This window comes from Sinocyclocheilus rhinocerous, unplaced genomic scaffold, assembly GCF_001515625.1.
Source record: "Sinocyclocheilus rhinocerous isolate Xijiao unplaced genomic scaffold, SAMN03320098_v1.1 scaffold5544, whole genome shotgun sequence".
In the NCBI taxonomy this organism is placed as follows: Eukaryota; Metazoa; Chordata; class Actinopteri; order Cypriniformes; family Cyprinidae; genus Sinocyclocheilus; species Sinocyclocheilus rhinocerous.
Window position 1 is genome coordinate 16647 of NW_015626448.1, and position 16612 is coordinate 33258.

General features: G+C 39.9%; 1 protein-coding gene across 5 annotated transcripts in view; it reads right to left on the minus strand.

The window, feature by feature from the left end:
• Positions 1–15840, minus strand: part of LOC107715652 (membrane-associated guanylate kinase, WW and PDZ domain-containing protein 1-like) — a 30715-nt gene extending 14875 nt beyond the window's left edge. The window contains exons 1-9 of one of the 5 annotated variants that reach the window (XM_016521848.1): positions 15732–15840; positions 11362–11538; positions 10236–10398; positions 6483–6565; positions 3155–3220; positions 2809–2866; positions 2420–2523; positions 856–975; positions 578–763 (exon numbers count right to left, since the gene is read on the minus strand). In XM_016521848.1, the coding sequence (XP_016377334.1) occupies positions 578–763; positions 856–975; positions 2420–2523; positions 2809–2866; positions 3155–3220; positions 6483–6565; positions 10236–10398; positions 11362–11380 (799 nt within the window). In that variant the 5' untranslated portion in view covers positions 11381–11538; positions 15732–15840. Of the gene's footprint in view, positions 1–577; positions 764–855; positions 976–2419; positions 2524–2808; positions 2867–3154; positions 3221–6482; positions 6566–10235; positions 10444–11361; positions 11539–15731 lie in introns of all 5 variants that reach the window. The other 4 variants (XM_016521831.1, XM_016521822.1, XM_016521839.1 and 1 more) reach the window with 4 other exon arrangements.
• Between the last annotated feature and the right edge of the window lie 772 nt (positions 15841–16612).

Sequence of the window (16612 nt, forward strand, 5' to 3'; positions counted from 1 at the left end):
CCACTTGTTGGTCTTTTCGCGTTGGTCTGAATGAAAATGCAAATTCATTCTTTGCCACTAGGTGCAGCTTTTGGAACGGTAAAATAGCGGTTTCCCCGGTAACGCTGTACACAAAGCAGCACTGCGCTCACAAACGCTGCTTTATCAGGCATTACAGGCGAGATGAAATGAAAATGAGAACAATCGACCAATCACAGCAGATTAGCGTCACTCAAAGGAGGGGTTCGGAAAAATTAATCGTTGAGCAAATAAGGTAAAAATAAATGCATATTAAGACAATGAAAGTGTTTTTTGACCTTGCATGCATGTCAACCTGTTGTTGGGGACTCCCAAAACCAAAATATGAACCTTTCATTACCCATAATAGGGGCACTTTAATCAGATTCTGCTCACATTTAATGCAAAAGTGATGCCCCACAACAAAACTCCTTGTGGATTTTGTAATTTGATATGCAGTGTTTGTGAAGCACTCTCTGGTTTTGGATGATTAATATGTAAGAGGGGTGGGGCTAAAGGAGAGCGTGCCGTGCCTGATTTGGACACACACTCAGATGAACATGGAAGAGAAAGTCCAGACCTGTTTCCATCTTTCCGTCCACAGCGGCCGGTCCGTCCAGCACCAGACTCTTGATCTGCAGGAACTCGTCCGGTTCATCGCCGCCGACCACAGTGAAGCCGAAGCCTCGCCGGCTCTTCAGCAGCTTAGTGCTTATGAAGGAGCCCTTGAGTTCGGCTGGATTACGGGTAAAGAACGGCTTTCCTCCTGCTCACACACACACACACACACACCGAGTTACTCATTATTCAGTCGTGTCATTACAAATGCTCATTGAGTCAGTGTGAGTGAAGTCTCACGCCTGGGGCCCGGGCCCTGAGGGGCCGACGGACTGCTCTGAGGGTCTCTGTATGTCTCCAGATGACTGGGCACATAAGAGCTGATTGCAGCGCCGGCAGACGAGTGCTCCTCTATCCATTCTGACACGAACAACAACACAAACAGAACAGAAACGAACAATAAACAAAAAACTATAAAAATCATTAAGAAGCACTGCATCAATGTCCAATAGAAAAAAAAATCTAACTTTTTGTTACACACACACACACACACACATTTTACATATATTGGCATTTCTCAAATAATGTGATGGGCATTTTTTTTTAAGTTAAATAGATATTTTCATTCAGCGAGGACACATTAAATTGACCAAAAATTAAGTAAATACATTAATAATCAGCATATTAGAATTATTTCTGAAGATCATGTGACAGTGAAGACTGGAGTAATGATGCTGAAAATACAGCTTTAAATTTAAATACATTTTAAATTAATTATATTTTACAATATATTCACATAGAAAACAGTGATTTTAAATTGTAAAATCTCAGAATATTACACTTTTTAATGTAATAGCAAAGAAGTGTAGCCTTAGTGAGCGTAAGAATCGTAATTCAAAAGAATAAAAAATTGATATCTTTGAAAGGATTTTGTGATTTAGTGTCTAGTCAATTAATTTGATGCTTACACTTTATTCTGATTGTTCACTTTAGTCATTCTACTAACTATCAGTAACTTCATAATGTCAACCAGCAGACGTTAGAGTATTACTGACTGTCTGCTTCATATCTGCTCACACTTTATTTTGATGGATATTCTACTGACTGTAAGTCACTTTGTTACGTACATGTCCACTTATCCTACTAACCCTAAACCTAACCTCACAGTCTACTGATCCTCTAATGAGAATTAGTTGACATGTAGTTGCAAAGTAACTTACAGTTAGTAGAATGTCTAAAGTAGAGCAGAAATAAAAAAGGAAAGTCAGTAGAAATTAGCTATTGAGTAGAAATTTAAATGAAGTGTATCCCATTTGATATATGTGACCCTAGACCACAAAACCAGTCACAAGGGTCAATTTTCTGAAATTGAGCTGAATAAATAAGCTTCCATTGATGTATGGTTTGTTATGAGAGGACAATATTTGGCTGAGATACAACTATTTGAAAATCTGGAATCTGAGGGTGCAAAAAAATCTAAATATTGAGAAAATCATCTTTAAAGTTGTCCAAATGAAGTTCTTAGCAATGCATATTACTAATCAAAAATTTAGTTTTGATATATTTACAGTAGGACATTTACAAAATATCTTCATGGAACATGATCTTTACTTAATATCCTAATGATTTTTGGCATAAAAGAAAAATGGATAATGTTGACTACAATGTATCGTTGACTTATGCATGCTTTTGTGCTTCAGGGTCACATATGTAAACTCATGTAAAGGAGAACGTTAGAACGCAATGCTCACTGTGCTATGGGAGTACATACTACAGCATTACACAGGTAATAGCGTTTCTCAGCATGTTCAGGTTCTGGTAGTGTTTCACTATCTGTTCTAGTTGACTCTGAAGTGATCCGCACCTCTGATGTAGCGTCCGTCCTCCGGCGGCTGCTGTGTGTCCAGCTGTTTCTGCCGCCGGGCCTCCAGAACCGGGTTCTCGTACTGCGTCTTACGGTTAATGTGACTGAGACACAGAGACACAGCCGGTCAGCATCAGCATCCTCAGACGCATCCAAGCTCTGCTGATTCTAATCATTCTCTACACTAAACCACACAGTGCCTGGAGCTATCTGAAGTGTGTTTTGTTACTGAATGATGCCTACAGTAATTGTTTTCAAATAGAGCAAGCTGAGAGACCATTCACAGCAGTGTAGAACAGAATAAAGTCTGGGCCCTACATTCAAACACACGCAACACTAGGAGTTTCTGTAAAATAACTGATTATGAGATGGAGGGATCTTACACTTACTCTACATAATAGACTCCATACACCGGGTCGTCGATCTTCTCCCAGCCAGGAGGCAGTTCTGACCACAAACACAGACAAATCAAGAGCCACTGAGCAAAGAGATGACAGGCGCTGCAGCTATGTGCTTTCAGAGTTTAGTAAGTGTTGAGAAAGATCATTCAGCACTGTCACTTTTTTGGTAGTTTGAGAAGCAGCTTTTAGCAGCATTACATTCACTCTCTCTCTCTCACAGCATATCTCAGTACTAAAGACACACTCACACACACACACACACACACACACACACACACACACACACACACTGCATGCAGAGAGAATCATGCTAACAATATTTTAATAATCACACCTTGCACAGGCGAGAGGAGAGACGTACCAAGATCATTGTCCAGCTCTTCTGTATGTACACCCTCTTCTCCAAGACAAGAACAAACAGACAAGTGTGAATATTTGATGATCAATGACAGAATAAGAGTGCAGAATTATCATGATCAGCATGCCGCTTCCATGCAGTTCCTCAGATAATGAACACACATTCATTACCTTCAAAATCATAATATCTTTAAATTTATGTCCATACATTTTAAACCAGCTTCAGCTTTGCTGTTTTTCTATGACTGAGAATGTGGAGTGGGGGGTTGTGGGTAATAAATGAGTGCAGAGAGCATGCACAGGCGCACATTTCTTGTAGAATGTACTCTGAATTGTGACACAGTCTTTCTGAACAGTATTCAGATCAAACACAGTACAGACCTCACACTCCTTACATCAGATCATCCTCACTAAACACATCACACATCTCCTGAAATACATTAAATGTATACTTATACAGTTCTTACATAAGAACTCCGTATTTTTAAGTCAAGTCCATTTTAATTTGTATAACACTTTTCTCAATACAGACAGCTTCATTTAATCATCATTGCTTTACTCAAAGCAGCAGCCTTCCAGTTTCCTTTAGTCTGAATATTATTTTTTTTTTCTATGTTGAATACTGATGTTGAACACAGACAGAGATGCGTCTCTGTTTAAGGCTTGTTTAGAAATCTTTTTTTCTTTGGTGTCCATGATGGCAGTAATGTGCACTGCTGATGAAGGACGCTGCCCTCTGCTGGTCACAGCCTGCAGGGACTCGCTCTTCCCGAGCCCAAACTGCATTCATCAGGTCGGGCAGATCTTCAGCGACACCCCGGTGCTCTGATGAACGAATCTGACGCTGATGTTACCCTATGACAGCTCTGCTCCAGGTCCTCAACAGTATCTGAGGTTTTAAATAGATGCCCCACTTCCGTGGCCTGGGCAATCTTCAGCCTTATCTGAGGGAACTGCTATTCGAGGATAGCTGTGTCCAGCCCTCTAGACTAGCTGTGCACTACTGCAATTGCGGTGAGCCCTCTCATGTAGTGGGCCCCTTTCCTAGAGCCTCGCTATCTGAGGATAGTTATGTGATAGCTCAGTGATCGCTCCCCTGCTTAGGGTTTTAAGTAGCGGTCTCTTGAGCCCTTACCTAGACAGTGCTGTCTCCCCTCTTTGGGTCGTAAGTAGACAGCCCACATTTTGTGGTCTGGGTAGTTTCAGTCAGTCCCCCTTCTGGTAGCCCTTCCCAGGTACATAGCTATCTGAGGATATCTGTGTGCTAGCTCAGTAGCTGCTCCCCTTCCTAGGGTTTTTAATAGCAGTCTCTTTGAGCCCTTGCCTAGAGAGTGCTATCGCCCCTGCTATGGTAGTAAGTAGATAGCCCACTCTCTGTGGTCTGGGCAACTCTGCAGGAAGGCTATCTAGGCTAGCTGTATATTGTTTACTTGGGACTGACATGGTTTGGGGTCCTCCTTAGTATAGCCATCTGAGGGTGGTTACATTCCGGCCACTGTGATGGCAGGACGGGCTTACCTGAATACAGCTATCTGAGGCTAGCTGTGCTCTACTGCAGTTGCGGTGAGCCCTCTCATGGAGTGGTCCCCTTTCCTAGAGCCTAGCTATCTGAGGATAGCTATGTGATAGCTCAGTGATCGCTCCCCTGCTTAGGGTTTTTAAGTAGCGGCCTTTTGAGCCCTTACCTAGACAGTGCTGTCTCCCCTCTTTGGGTTGTAAGTAGACAACCCACTCTTTGTGGTCTGGGTAGTTTCAGTCGGTTTTTTTTCTGGTAGCCCTCCCTAGCTACATAGCTATCTGAGGATATCTGTGTGCTAGCTCAGTGACTGCTCCCCTTTTTAGGGTCTTTAAGTAGCAGTCTCTTTGAGCCCTTGCCTAGACAGTGCTATCTCCCCTGCTAGGGTAGTAAGTAGATAGCCCACTCTATGTGGTCTGGGCAGCTCTGTAGGAAGGCTATCTAGGCTCTGATGCGGATTGGGGACCTCCCTTAGTATAGCCATCTGAGGGTGGTTATATTCCAGCCATTGGTATGGTGGGTTGGGCTTACCTGAATACAGCTATCTGAGGCTAGCTGTGTTCTACTTCACTTTGGTCCACAAGCCTTCATAAGACCTTAGGAACATAGCTATCTGAGGATAGCTGTGTTCTAGCTCAGCAGCTACTCTCTTTACCTGAGATTTAAGTAGCATCCTTTGAGCTCCTCTAGAGGCTTTCTAGTTTGCCTCCTCAGTGGTCTTGTGTATCCAGGCTAGTTCTGCTCACATTGCATAGCTATCTGAGGATAGCTGTGCTCTTAACTTGGATGGGATGGGCTTACCTGAATACAGCTATCTGAGGCTAGCTGTGTTCCATTGCAGTTGAGGTGAGCCCTCTTATGGAGTGTTCTCTTTTCCTACAGCCTAGCTTTCTGAGGATAGCTATGTGCTAGCTCAGTGATCGCTCCCCTGCTTAGGGTTTTAATTAGCGGTCTTTTGAGCTATTACCTAGACAGTGCAGTCTCCCCTCTTTGGGTTGTAAATAGACAGCCCACTCTTGTGGTCTGGGTAGTTTCAGTCTGGTAGCCCTTCCTAGGTACATAGCTATCTGAGGATATCTGTGTGCTAGCTCAGTGACTGCTCCCCTTCCTAGGGCCTTTAAGTAGTGGCCTTCTTGGCGCCTCGGCACGGCGTGATTGGATTTCGTACCCCAATGTGCCCCCTAGGGGGTGCAGCGTCTCGTTCCCTAGAAGGGGAATGTCTCGGGTTACGCATGTAACCATGGTTCCCCGTGAGGGAACGAGACGCTGCGCCCCCTTGCCATGCCTTTGGCCTGCCTGTCTACGTCTCCTTCAGACAGCTAAAGTGATGACGTATTCAGCAGGTGCCCTTTTATACTTCCGGGCATCCCGCCTATGACGTCATGGGCCAGGTGGGCCAATAGACTGGCGTTGTTTCACATGTGCTTCAGACACCGGTCATGCAGGCTGCATTCCCCAATGTTCCCTCTCGGGGAACAATGGTTACATGCGTAACCCGAGACGTTTTCCAAGACTTTGGGAATCTCCAGTGAAAAACACTTGTTGAGGGGGGTTAACAAAATAAGGAAAATTTTGATTTCTAATTGTTTTAGTTTATTTTCATGGTCATCTTGAGGCCCTCTCGTGGGCCACTGCTTGAGTGGACAAGAGTGTGTGAATTTAAGTGTGTCTCCCATTTAGTGAACATACACTAAGTAACATGGTTTCATAAGCATGAGATGATACTGGAACAGAGCAGTCCAGATAAAAACACAGCAGCGGTGGATGATGATGGATGATGCCGTCTTACCATCGTCATCACAGTCCTCCAGAGGTTTGGGCTGTTTGTCCTGACATCGAGGGTCCATCCACGAGGTGGTCTTTGTGTTGTGGCTGTAAACAACATCATCACTGGTGTTAGTATGAGAGTAATGAAACGATCAGTCACAGATTTCTGAAGCGTGAGCAGAGGTTGTGTCAAACGCATGATTGGTGACAGTACACCAGCAGACCTAAAGGCCAGGACACACCAAGCCGACTTTAAAGAACTAGCGGTGACAAAAGCTGACAGTGTTGTCTCCCCGACTGGACCAAAAAGCTGTGCTTGAACACACCGCACAGACTACAGCCGTCTGCAAACTAACACATGTGTTCTGCGCCTGCGTGAGAGGAGCTAGCTGTCTATATCAGCATCAATAGTAAATATCCTCCATTTAAAATGAGAAACTGAAACAAGGATAAACAAGATAAACGCAGATATACGAAACAAAAACAAAGCAGCGCTTGCTTACCATTTTGAATATGAGTTATGTTGATAACTTCATCATTTCAAGTGGCTCATGTTTTTATGAAAATATTCGCATATTGGAATGCTTGGGAAAGATCATGCAACATTAGAACAGCCTTCAGTCTGTGCTGCCTTCATTTACTTACTCGTTTTCATCACTTTCACTTTAATTCTGAAGAATTGACTCATTTGCTAAACTGAACGTCCAATCAGATTTCCTTGATGAGAGCCGACGAGTGAAACACACTGAACAAACAAACTACCCACATGAAAAAATACTATAGTAATTTATAGTAAATACTGTAGTGTTTTTGAACCATACTATAGCAAAGTGTATTACACTGTATATATTATAGTATTTTCCCTTCTTAGGTTTTTAAGTAGCGGTCTCCTTGAGCCCTTACCTAAACAGTGCTGTCTCCCCTGCTAGGGTTGCAAGTAGACATCCCACTCTTTGTAGTCTGGGTAGTTTCAGTCAGTCCCCCCTTCTGGTAGCCCTTCCTAGGTGCAAAGCTATCTGAGGATATCTGTGTGCTAGCTCAGTGTCTGCTCCCCTTCTTAGGGTTTTTAAGTAGTGGTCTCTTTGAGCCCTTGCCTAGACAATGCTATCTCTACTGCTAGGGTAGTAAGTAGATAGCCCACTCTCTGTGGTCTGGGCAGCCAAAGTGTATTACACTGTATATATTATAGTATTTACAAATGACTTGCAGCTTACATCAGACCAAGGCTGCATCTCATTGCTAGTTTTACTTGATCTTAGTGCTGCGTTCGACAGCATAGATCATGACATACTCATAGATCGATTACAAAACTATACAGGTATTTAAGGGCAGGCTTTAAGATGGTTTAGATCCTACCTGTCCGATCGCTACCACTTTGTTATCCTACCTGTCCGATCGCTACCATTTTGTTCATTTAAATGGGGAGTCATCTCAATTATCACCAGTAAAATATGGAGTTCCACAAGGATCTGTCCAAGGTCCTCTGCTATTTTCAATATCCATGTTGCCCCTTGATAACATTATTAGAAAATATGGGATTAGTTTCCATTTTTATGCTGATGATACTCAACTATATATTTCTACAAGACCAGATGAAACTTCTAAATTATCTAAGCTAACAGAGTGTATTAAAAATGCAAAAGATTGGATGACCAATACGTTTTTCCTATTAAATTCGGATAAGACAGAGATATTACTTATTGGACCCCAAAAAAATACACAGAATCTCTTGGATTACAATTTGCATCTAGATGCATAGGCATCGATCCCGTGGGTGCTCAGGGGCTCGAGCACCCACGGAAAAACACGAGATAGTCTCCATTCATTTTAACCAATAAGAAATGGATTGCAGCTTGTATGACTTATTCTCGTTTTCATAGTTCATTTGAGGCCATTTTTGGCATAATTGTAATTGCAAATGTCAAGAGTGCATTGTAATACGAGAGGGTACCAGCACGAATCTCTCGGCTTGCAGCGGGCTTTTTCTCCCATATAGTGATCATGGCTCTGCGCTCCTTCAGATATTACGTGTGCGCCCTCAAACTTTGTCCTGTGAATGTGCGAATAAGTGCTTATTGTAAACAGGTATTTATTAAATCATTTTATTTAGTGATGCGCAACCCTCTTAGAAAGAATGTGTGTATTGTTTGGTTACTAAATAATGTATTTGCAGTCAGTGCGTTTCACTTCACAAAATAAATTTTGAGCAGCAAATTCATCAAATGCACTATCCAATGGAGTATACTCTAGAAAAAAACTAACACCCAGAATAATTAATTACTGAGTCATGAGAATTAAATATTTGAATATCTGTATGATAACTTAGCCCAGTTATTATTTAGTCGTGGAAACAGCAGTGAAAATGCGTTTGAAAAAAAAAAAAAACCTCTGCACAATTGGGGGGGGGGGGATCTTGAGCACCCACCCTATTGTAATGCACTGCTAGGTGGTTGTCCTGCATCTTCAATAAACAAGCTACAGGTGGTCCAAAATGCAGCGGCTAGAGTCCTTACTAGGTCAAGAAAATATGATCATATTACCACAATTTTACAGTCTCTGCACTGGCAGAGTTCCGTATCAGTTACAAAATATTATTTCTTGCCTATAAGGCCCTTAATGGGTTAGCTCTTGCGTACCTAACTAGTCTTCTACCACGCTACATTCCATCACGCTCCCTAAGGTCGCAAAACTCTGGACTTTTGGTAGTACCTAGGATAGCAAAGTCCACTAAAGGAGGTAGAGCTTTTTCGCATTTGGCTCCCAAACTCTGGAATAGCCTTCCTGATAACGTTCGGGGTTCAGACACACTCTCTCTGTTTAAATCTAGATTAAAGACAGTTCTTTTTAGCCAAGCATTCACATAATGTATCTCATAACTTTGTACTTCAGCTATATCTGATCAAATGCACTTTTTCATTCTTTTGCTTGGGTTGAACACATCATCTTTGCTTGGTTGGAACCAGCAGCTACGCTAATTATGTCTCTATCTGCTTCTCAGTTTCTGCCACGGGACTTGCATCCCAAGGGAACTAGGAATTACACAAGCTTCAATCCAACCCTTACGAAGATCTGAGAAGAGATGATGCCAACCCCTCAGAAAACCTCAGATGATGCTAACCATGGAAAAACATATAAAACTACCAAATTTTGCTTAATCGCAACATATAATCATTGCAGTTAATAGTGTTCACCGTCTGTTGGATTACGTGTAATGTGTAACTAACTGCATGATTCTTACTGTACATTCCTGCCATATTAGTCACCACTAATAGCCTACTCCTAAATGTAATGTAGTAATGTAATATTTTCTGTAAAGCTGCTTTGCAACAATTGTATCGTGAAAAGCGCTATACAAATAAACTTGAATTGAATACAACACTTTGTTAATGAATGCTACAGCATACTGTAGTATTAACCATAGTGAACTGATAAACTTTAATAAATACTGTAGTATACTTTTGTTTTAACACAGTAAACTGTAATGTATTGTGATATATCCTATAGTTGTAGAAAACTTAGTACAGTATTGGGTAAAGTAATTTGTTTATATTACTATAGCTGTTATATTACCACAGCAACTATAGAATTACCACAACAAATTAATTCAAGTACTTTACTATAGTATGGTTCAAAAATACTATAGTATTTACTATAAATTACTATAGTATTTTACAGACGCTCACCAACGGCTTGGTGTGTCCCAGGCTTAATGTGCTGATCTTGCTGAAACGTGTGTGTGTGATCTTGTAGCGTGGCTCTGAGTGAAGTGTCTTACTCGATGAAGTAAATCTCTCCACTCTCGGTGTAGGCGGTCTCCCAGTTGTCCGGCAGCGCTCCGAGCGGGTCCTGGTCCGGAGGAAGGCCCGGCGGCGAGGTGGCCATGTTGTTCAGCACATAGCTGGGGGCATTGTCTCGCACCTCCGGCCGGCTAGAGTCTCCTGTGCACAGCAGGGGAGAGGGGAAGAGACTACGAGCTAAGAACTCTGGGTAAAACACAGGAGCAGTGGGAGGAGACACAAGAGAAGAGTCATAAACGCATGCACAACCCTGCTGTGAGTAGAGCTGGGTATCCAGAACCGCTCCCAAATTACCAAGAACCGGGGATTCGATAAGACACGTGCATTTCGATTCAGTGTTTGATTCCTGCATTCACATGTTAATGTGATTTTAAACTATTTAAGCGCAGGAGGGGAATCGAATTGATAAGAATCGATAAGCAGAATCGGAATCGATAAAATTCAAATGATACCCAACACTAGCTATGAGCCTGTGCCTTTAGTATTAGCATGTTGCTAAGCTAACATCATGAGCTACTCTCATCAAGACAAAACATATTGGGACACATACATTTTAGGAAAAACAGTCCAGTTAGATGAATTAGAGTTAATGTTTTTTTCCCCCGTTTTCTGTAGTCTCTGAAATGTAAATTGATTCCTATAAGGTTTTTTGAACAGCTTCTATTGATCCTTTTGGTACTGAATTAAATGTAAACTGATTCTTTAATTAGACTGAACTAACTGACTGTTCAGTGCTGGAATACAGTAAGCTCATAATCATCTGATCTTTATGTGTTTTGTTGGTCGTGTTCACCCCTGCTCTGTTGTCCAACAGCTGAGACGAGAGCACAGCAGACTGCTAATAATACACAGCTACCAGCAATCAGAGTCGCTACAGACAAGACCCTCACAAAATAAAGCCTTCAGTCTGTAGAGCCTCAACAGTGTTACTGAGCAGCCGCCTTTCTCACTTTCTGCTGTCTGTTCTGTTTATCCTGCAGTTACAAACTCAAACTCTAGCAGTAATGCTCTCTTAAACACACACTCAGAAATCAGCCCGCCTGATCTCAGCACGTGATCTGATCGTTCACACACACACACACACACACACACACACTCACTCACCTGTAAACGTGTTGTTCATGTCTGCATCCTCCTGCAGCGCTGTCTGCTCTACTCCTGCATGCTTCACGCGATTGCAGCACTTCTGGGAACCAGTGCAACTGTGTCACAAAGCATCATAGGTAATCACTGTCCTACTGAAAGGCTGGATGGGTGGCTTGGGTGTCCCATAATAGTTACCTAGGCAACCAAGAACCCATTAGCATGCTTGAAAAGAAAGAGGGACAGAAAGCATGGCAGAGAAAGAGAGATTTGTAAAACACACACACACACACACACACTCGGCTCAGTACAGGAGAACACAGCAGAGGCGTCTGTGGGCCTTCCTCTAAAACTAACACTAGAGAGTGTGGTAGTGTTTCTCCAGAAGCACACAGACATTTCTGAATGTTTGGTCAGAGACTGTAGCTAAAAACAATCAGCACACAAGCAGGCTACAACATTCATATCCTGGAGTCTGACACATGCAATATTCAGGGACATACGCAGGTTTTTATAAATACTGAGGTCCCAAAATGGAGATTGGTAGGGGTGCTCGGGGGCATGCTCCCCCGAGAAAATTTTTATTTTCCTGACCTACATGTGTGCATTTTTAAGATGTTTTAAGGCTCATATATTGGATAATAATATAGGTTTACAACCAAGTCAGTGCGCAGTAGTAGCATAAATAATTTTTCAAGATAACAGACTTTTAAACATGAGAATCAGATTAAACGTTGCAATGAATGATCCACGCTACAAACTGGAAATAGAGAAGATATACTTTGTTTATGTTTATGAATTTAATAAACTCAGTTATAATTATCCTGGTAGCCTTCAGTAAAATCACGTCAAAAATGATTAAACATGAATAGGGCTGCCACTAATGACTATTTTTATTTTGATTAATCTATCGACTAATTTATCGCTTAATTTATTAATCTAAACGATTAATTTCCCACAAAAAAAAAATTTTCTTAAATGTAAATGTGCAGTATTTCAGAAAAAAAAAAAATTTTTTTTTTTTTTGTAAAATCAATTAATTGGAGATGCTTTTGATTATTAAAATTTAATAAAACCATTAAAATGGAATCCAGAAAATAATGGAAAACAGAATTTGGTAAAGATAAAACTGTAAAACTCAATTAATTAGACAGGCTTTTTGATTAATACAATTTAACTTAACCATTAAAAGAGAGTATAGAAAAATGAAAATGGAAAAAAAAACTGAATTTGGAAATAAAACGTATTTCATAGGGCCCTATAATTATAATTTTGTGGTAATAAAAATAGATGCAAGTGAACAATAGCCTTTAAAATTACTTAAAATACATATATAATAGCAATGAGGCAATAATAATTAGTTCAAATAAAGTATCAAAAGCAATAAATCATGTGGTTTTATTGAACAAAATTGTTAAAATACATAATGTATTATAAACAATAGAGCTAATGTACATTACGCATTACAACAAAGGCCTGCAGGGGGCGCCAACGGCCTGATGATTATTTTTACACATTGCTGTGCGATCTAATCCTTGTTTAATATTGACCAAGCACCATTTCATTCAAATGTCCACTTAATCTTTAATATTTGCCCATTTCTTTAGGACAGAAATGCTACAGCCACTGTAATTAAAAGAATATGTGGACATCAAAACGTGTAAACTCTTTGTTTTTAAAAAAAAAGTGTGAGGGTTTGAGCTTTTATTTTGAAACCGCGATGGTATTCTCCTGATTTGCGTAGATTTATAAATGATTTACCTCACAAATCTGATGAAATGGCGCATGTTACGTTCCCAGATGAACGTTATAATAAACCCAAACTCACAACAACATGCAGAGATGACGTTTGAGACGCTCCACACATGTAAATGATAACAGTTCTTGTGGAACTACTGTGAACGGAGCCGCTGTGTGACGAATGTACTTAACCTACACGCATGTAAATAATTAAAGCGCATATACTGCGCCACTTCCGGTATGTTGCCAGTAAAGGGGCGGTCACACTAGACTTTGAACTTGCAACATTTTTTTGGATGCTGCTGTGAATATGGGCGGGAGCAGGATATGACATCACGCGCCAATGTTTCCCCTCAGTTTTTTTATTTTATTAAAATTTTTTATTGAAGATATAGGTTTTCCCTCAGTTATCACAACATGGTTTTTAAGTGATGTAGGTTTTTCCCTTTAAATAGGTCATTTTATAAGTTCCTATGGTGTGGTCCAAAATTAATTTTAAAATGAGTCAGAAAATATAAATATATAAAATAACGAACAACATTAAGTAATTTAATAATAATACACTTGTGTATGGTAATTATAAGGGCTGTGTATCACCAGCAAAGCCACGATACGATACGTATCATGATACAGAAGCAGGTCAGAGTTAACCAAACTTGAACTTTGGAACGCAGCGAAATGCGAAATTTTTCGCATAAGCTCGCGTTTCCGGTTTGACGCATTCGCATGCGTATGAATGGAAGTCAATGGAACGAAAAGTGCAGTGTGACCGCCCCTTTAGTCGACGCGAGCAAAATGAAGTCGAATAAAATCGACGAATCGCGACAGCCATAAACATGAATATATTTTTTTTAATTTTTTTTATTCACACTGATAGAAATTAATCTTTTCCAAAAAGTTTAAACTGATTTTTACATTTGATGGGCATTTTTACCTTTATAAAGACTATTTTAAATCAGTTTTTAAATCTTTTTAAAATCCTTGTTTTATTGTTGATAATTTTTTTTTATCAAAAATCTTGATTATTTTTTTTATGATTATTTTACTTCCTTTTATGTAAAGCCCTTTGAATTACCATTGTGTATGAAATGTGCTATATAAATACACTTGCCTTGCCTTGCCTTACATTTAATCAGTGAACATGTGGGCTGTTACCAGGCAAATGAAATCAATATAAACAAAATTCATATTTGCAATGCAGAGGAAACACAGAAGCTGCATCTGAAGTGGCATTTAGTTGTATTTACACACTGTTTAATACAGCTCAGATGGACATGAATGCATTTAACCTGCAGTTACAAATGCATAAATAATATTTTGATATTTTAAACATAAAATATTGAATACTGATATTTGAAATGATTTAAAACATGAAAAAAATAGAAAAAAAAGTAGGTGTACCGCCAGTAGGTGGCAGAGAGTCACTGTTAATAAGCGAGTCATTGCGATTGAACCGAATCATTTAAATGGTTGATTCATTCAGGAACAAAACACCGTCGTGTTGCTCAGAGACGCAAAACTGTGGCTGTGTTTGGAATCATTTTTGTTGGTGAAATAAAGCAAAAACAGGAAATATGGTGTCTAAAACATAAGTCTCTTAATATTAACTTCTTGTTTATTGAACTGTTGTATTAAATCAATATCATATTTGTAATCATGGTAATTTTTGGAGAAAAACAGCACTCTTTGTGTGAAATTGATTAACTATATGAAGTGAATATATACATTTTCATGTTTTGAATTATGTGATCATTCTATTTAATTGACTGAATCATGCAGTGAAAGAACGCACTCTAAATGCGCACACGCACTAGTCTAGACTTCACATAATGTATGTGTGCACTCTGTATGGCTGTTTTGAATGGTTTTTGCAAAATACTCGATAATGTCAAATCGCATATCGTTAAAACAACAATTACGATATTATCGCAGACTATATATATATCGCACACCCCTACCGCCGAGGCATCTCATTTGAGAAGATCTGTTATCTTGGCTTTTTATCTATGCAGCACCAAAGCAGAATTAATATAAGGTAATTATTTTACAACTTCTGTTATTGGATAAATACTGAGGTCTGGACCTTGGGGACCTCAATGGTGGGTACGGCCCTGGCAATATCAATGCACTGAAGGTAGCTTGAAGAATACTGCATTCATAGTTGGATTTATAATAAATGAGCGTCATCTAACATGTCGCAATCAAATGTATTTAATACATTCCTAATAATTTTTTACATTATAATGGCTTTTTAAATTTTGTTGTTCAATTGTAAATTTGGACACACGCACACAAAAATCAGTAAATGAGTTAAAGACACAATCTTACACATTATAATTCATGCTTGTTAAAAAAGTTCAGTTCAGTCATACAAAGAGGGCGAGTGACTTCTGGATATCATTAACATCATTAACTTATGTAATACAGTCAAGTATTTCTCTATCCTATACTGATAAATGGCAGTTTGTCAAATGTTTCTGTAAATATTGCGCATCCATCAAAGTGTTTGAGATGCTCAAGGTTGAGTTCCCTTTGCTTTGTTTTTAGCTATGCTAGCATGCTAATGCTCTCTTTGGGGGGCGATCGCTCCATGAGCTGATCTGAAGCTCTGTGTGATGATGATGATGATGGACTGAGGGTTTGTGACTGACCGTCATGCGTTCATATCTCTAGCAGTCCTCCGCTCCGCTCTAGCTCCAGGAAGTCCTCCACAGACAGGAAGTTGTAGTCCACACCATGGAGCTCTCCGTCACGAGGAGGAACCTGCGAGAGAAACACAAGGGTCAGATCTCCAAACCGCTGTGGAGTCTGAGAGATCTTCACAGTATGTTGATTTTATTTCTTATGTTTACAAATGACTGGAAGACTATTAGCGGTGATGCATCGCAATTCTCTCTTCAACGCTTCTCGAAAAGATTCTGGGGTTGTTGTTTTTTTCCCCACATATGGCATGTGTGTGCAAAACTTAGATTCACGAAACTCAGGTACTGACAGACTTTCACATGCGCTGTGCGTTTGTTTGTCCTGAAGCTCGATCACGGCTGCGGTTAAACACACATGCATCTCTGAATACTTTTATGATAGGAAATTGATGTAAACACAGTCAGTTATGTTTTCAGAACAGGACAAAACATCTGGTATGTGGAAGTAGATCTGTGCATTAGTGTGAATGCAGCCGATTAAAGCTGCCACTGTCTGTGATCTCATCAGTAATAATCAAACAGCAATAATGCTGAGGAAAAAAGAAAACCCATAACTATGATTGTCTATAAACTTTCAGATACTTAGAACACTCTTAGATACAGAAAGTGTTTTTTGTTTATCACTTGTAGTTGTCTTCCCCCCTTTATTACTCTATATTTGCTTGTATGTTTTGAAGCTATTATATTTAGTTGGTTAAATTCTTAACAATTGTTTTGATTTATTATTAATTTAGGTTACACTTTATTTTGATAGTCCACTTTAGACATTCTACTAACAGTAAGTAACTTTGCAACTACATGTCAACTAATGCTCATTAATGCACACACAC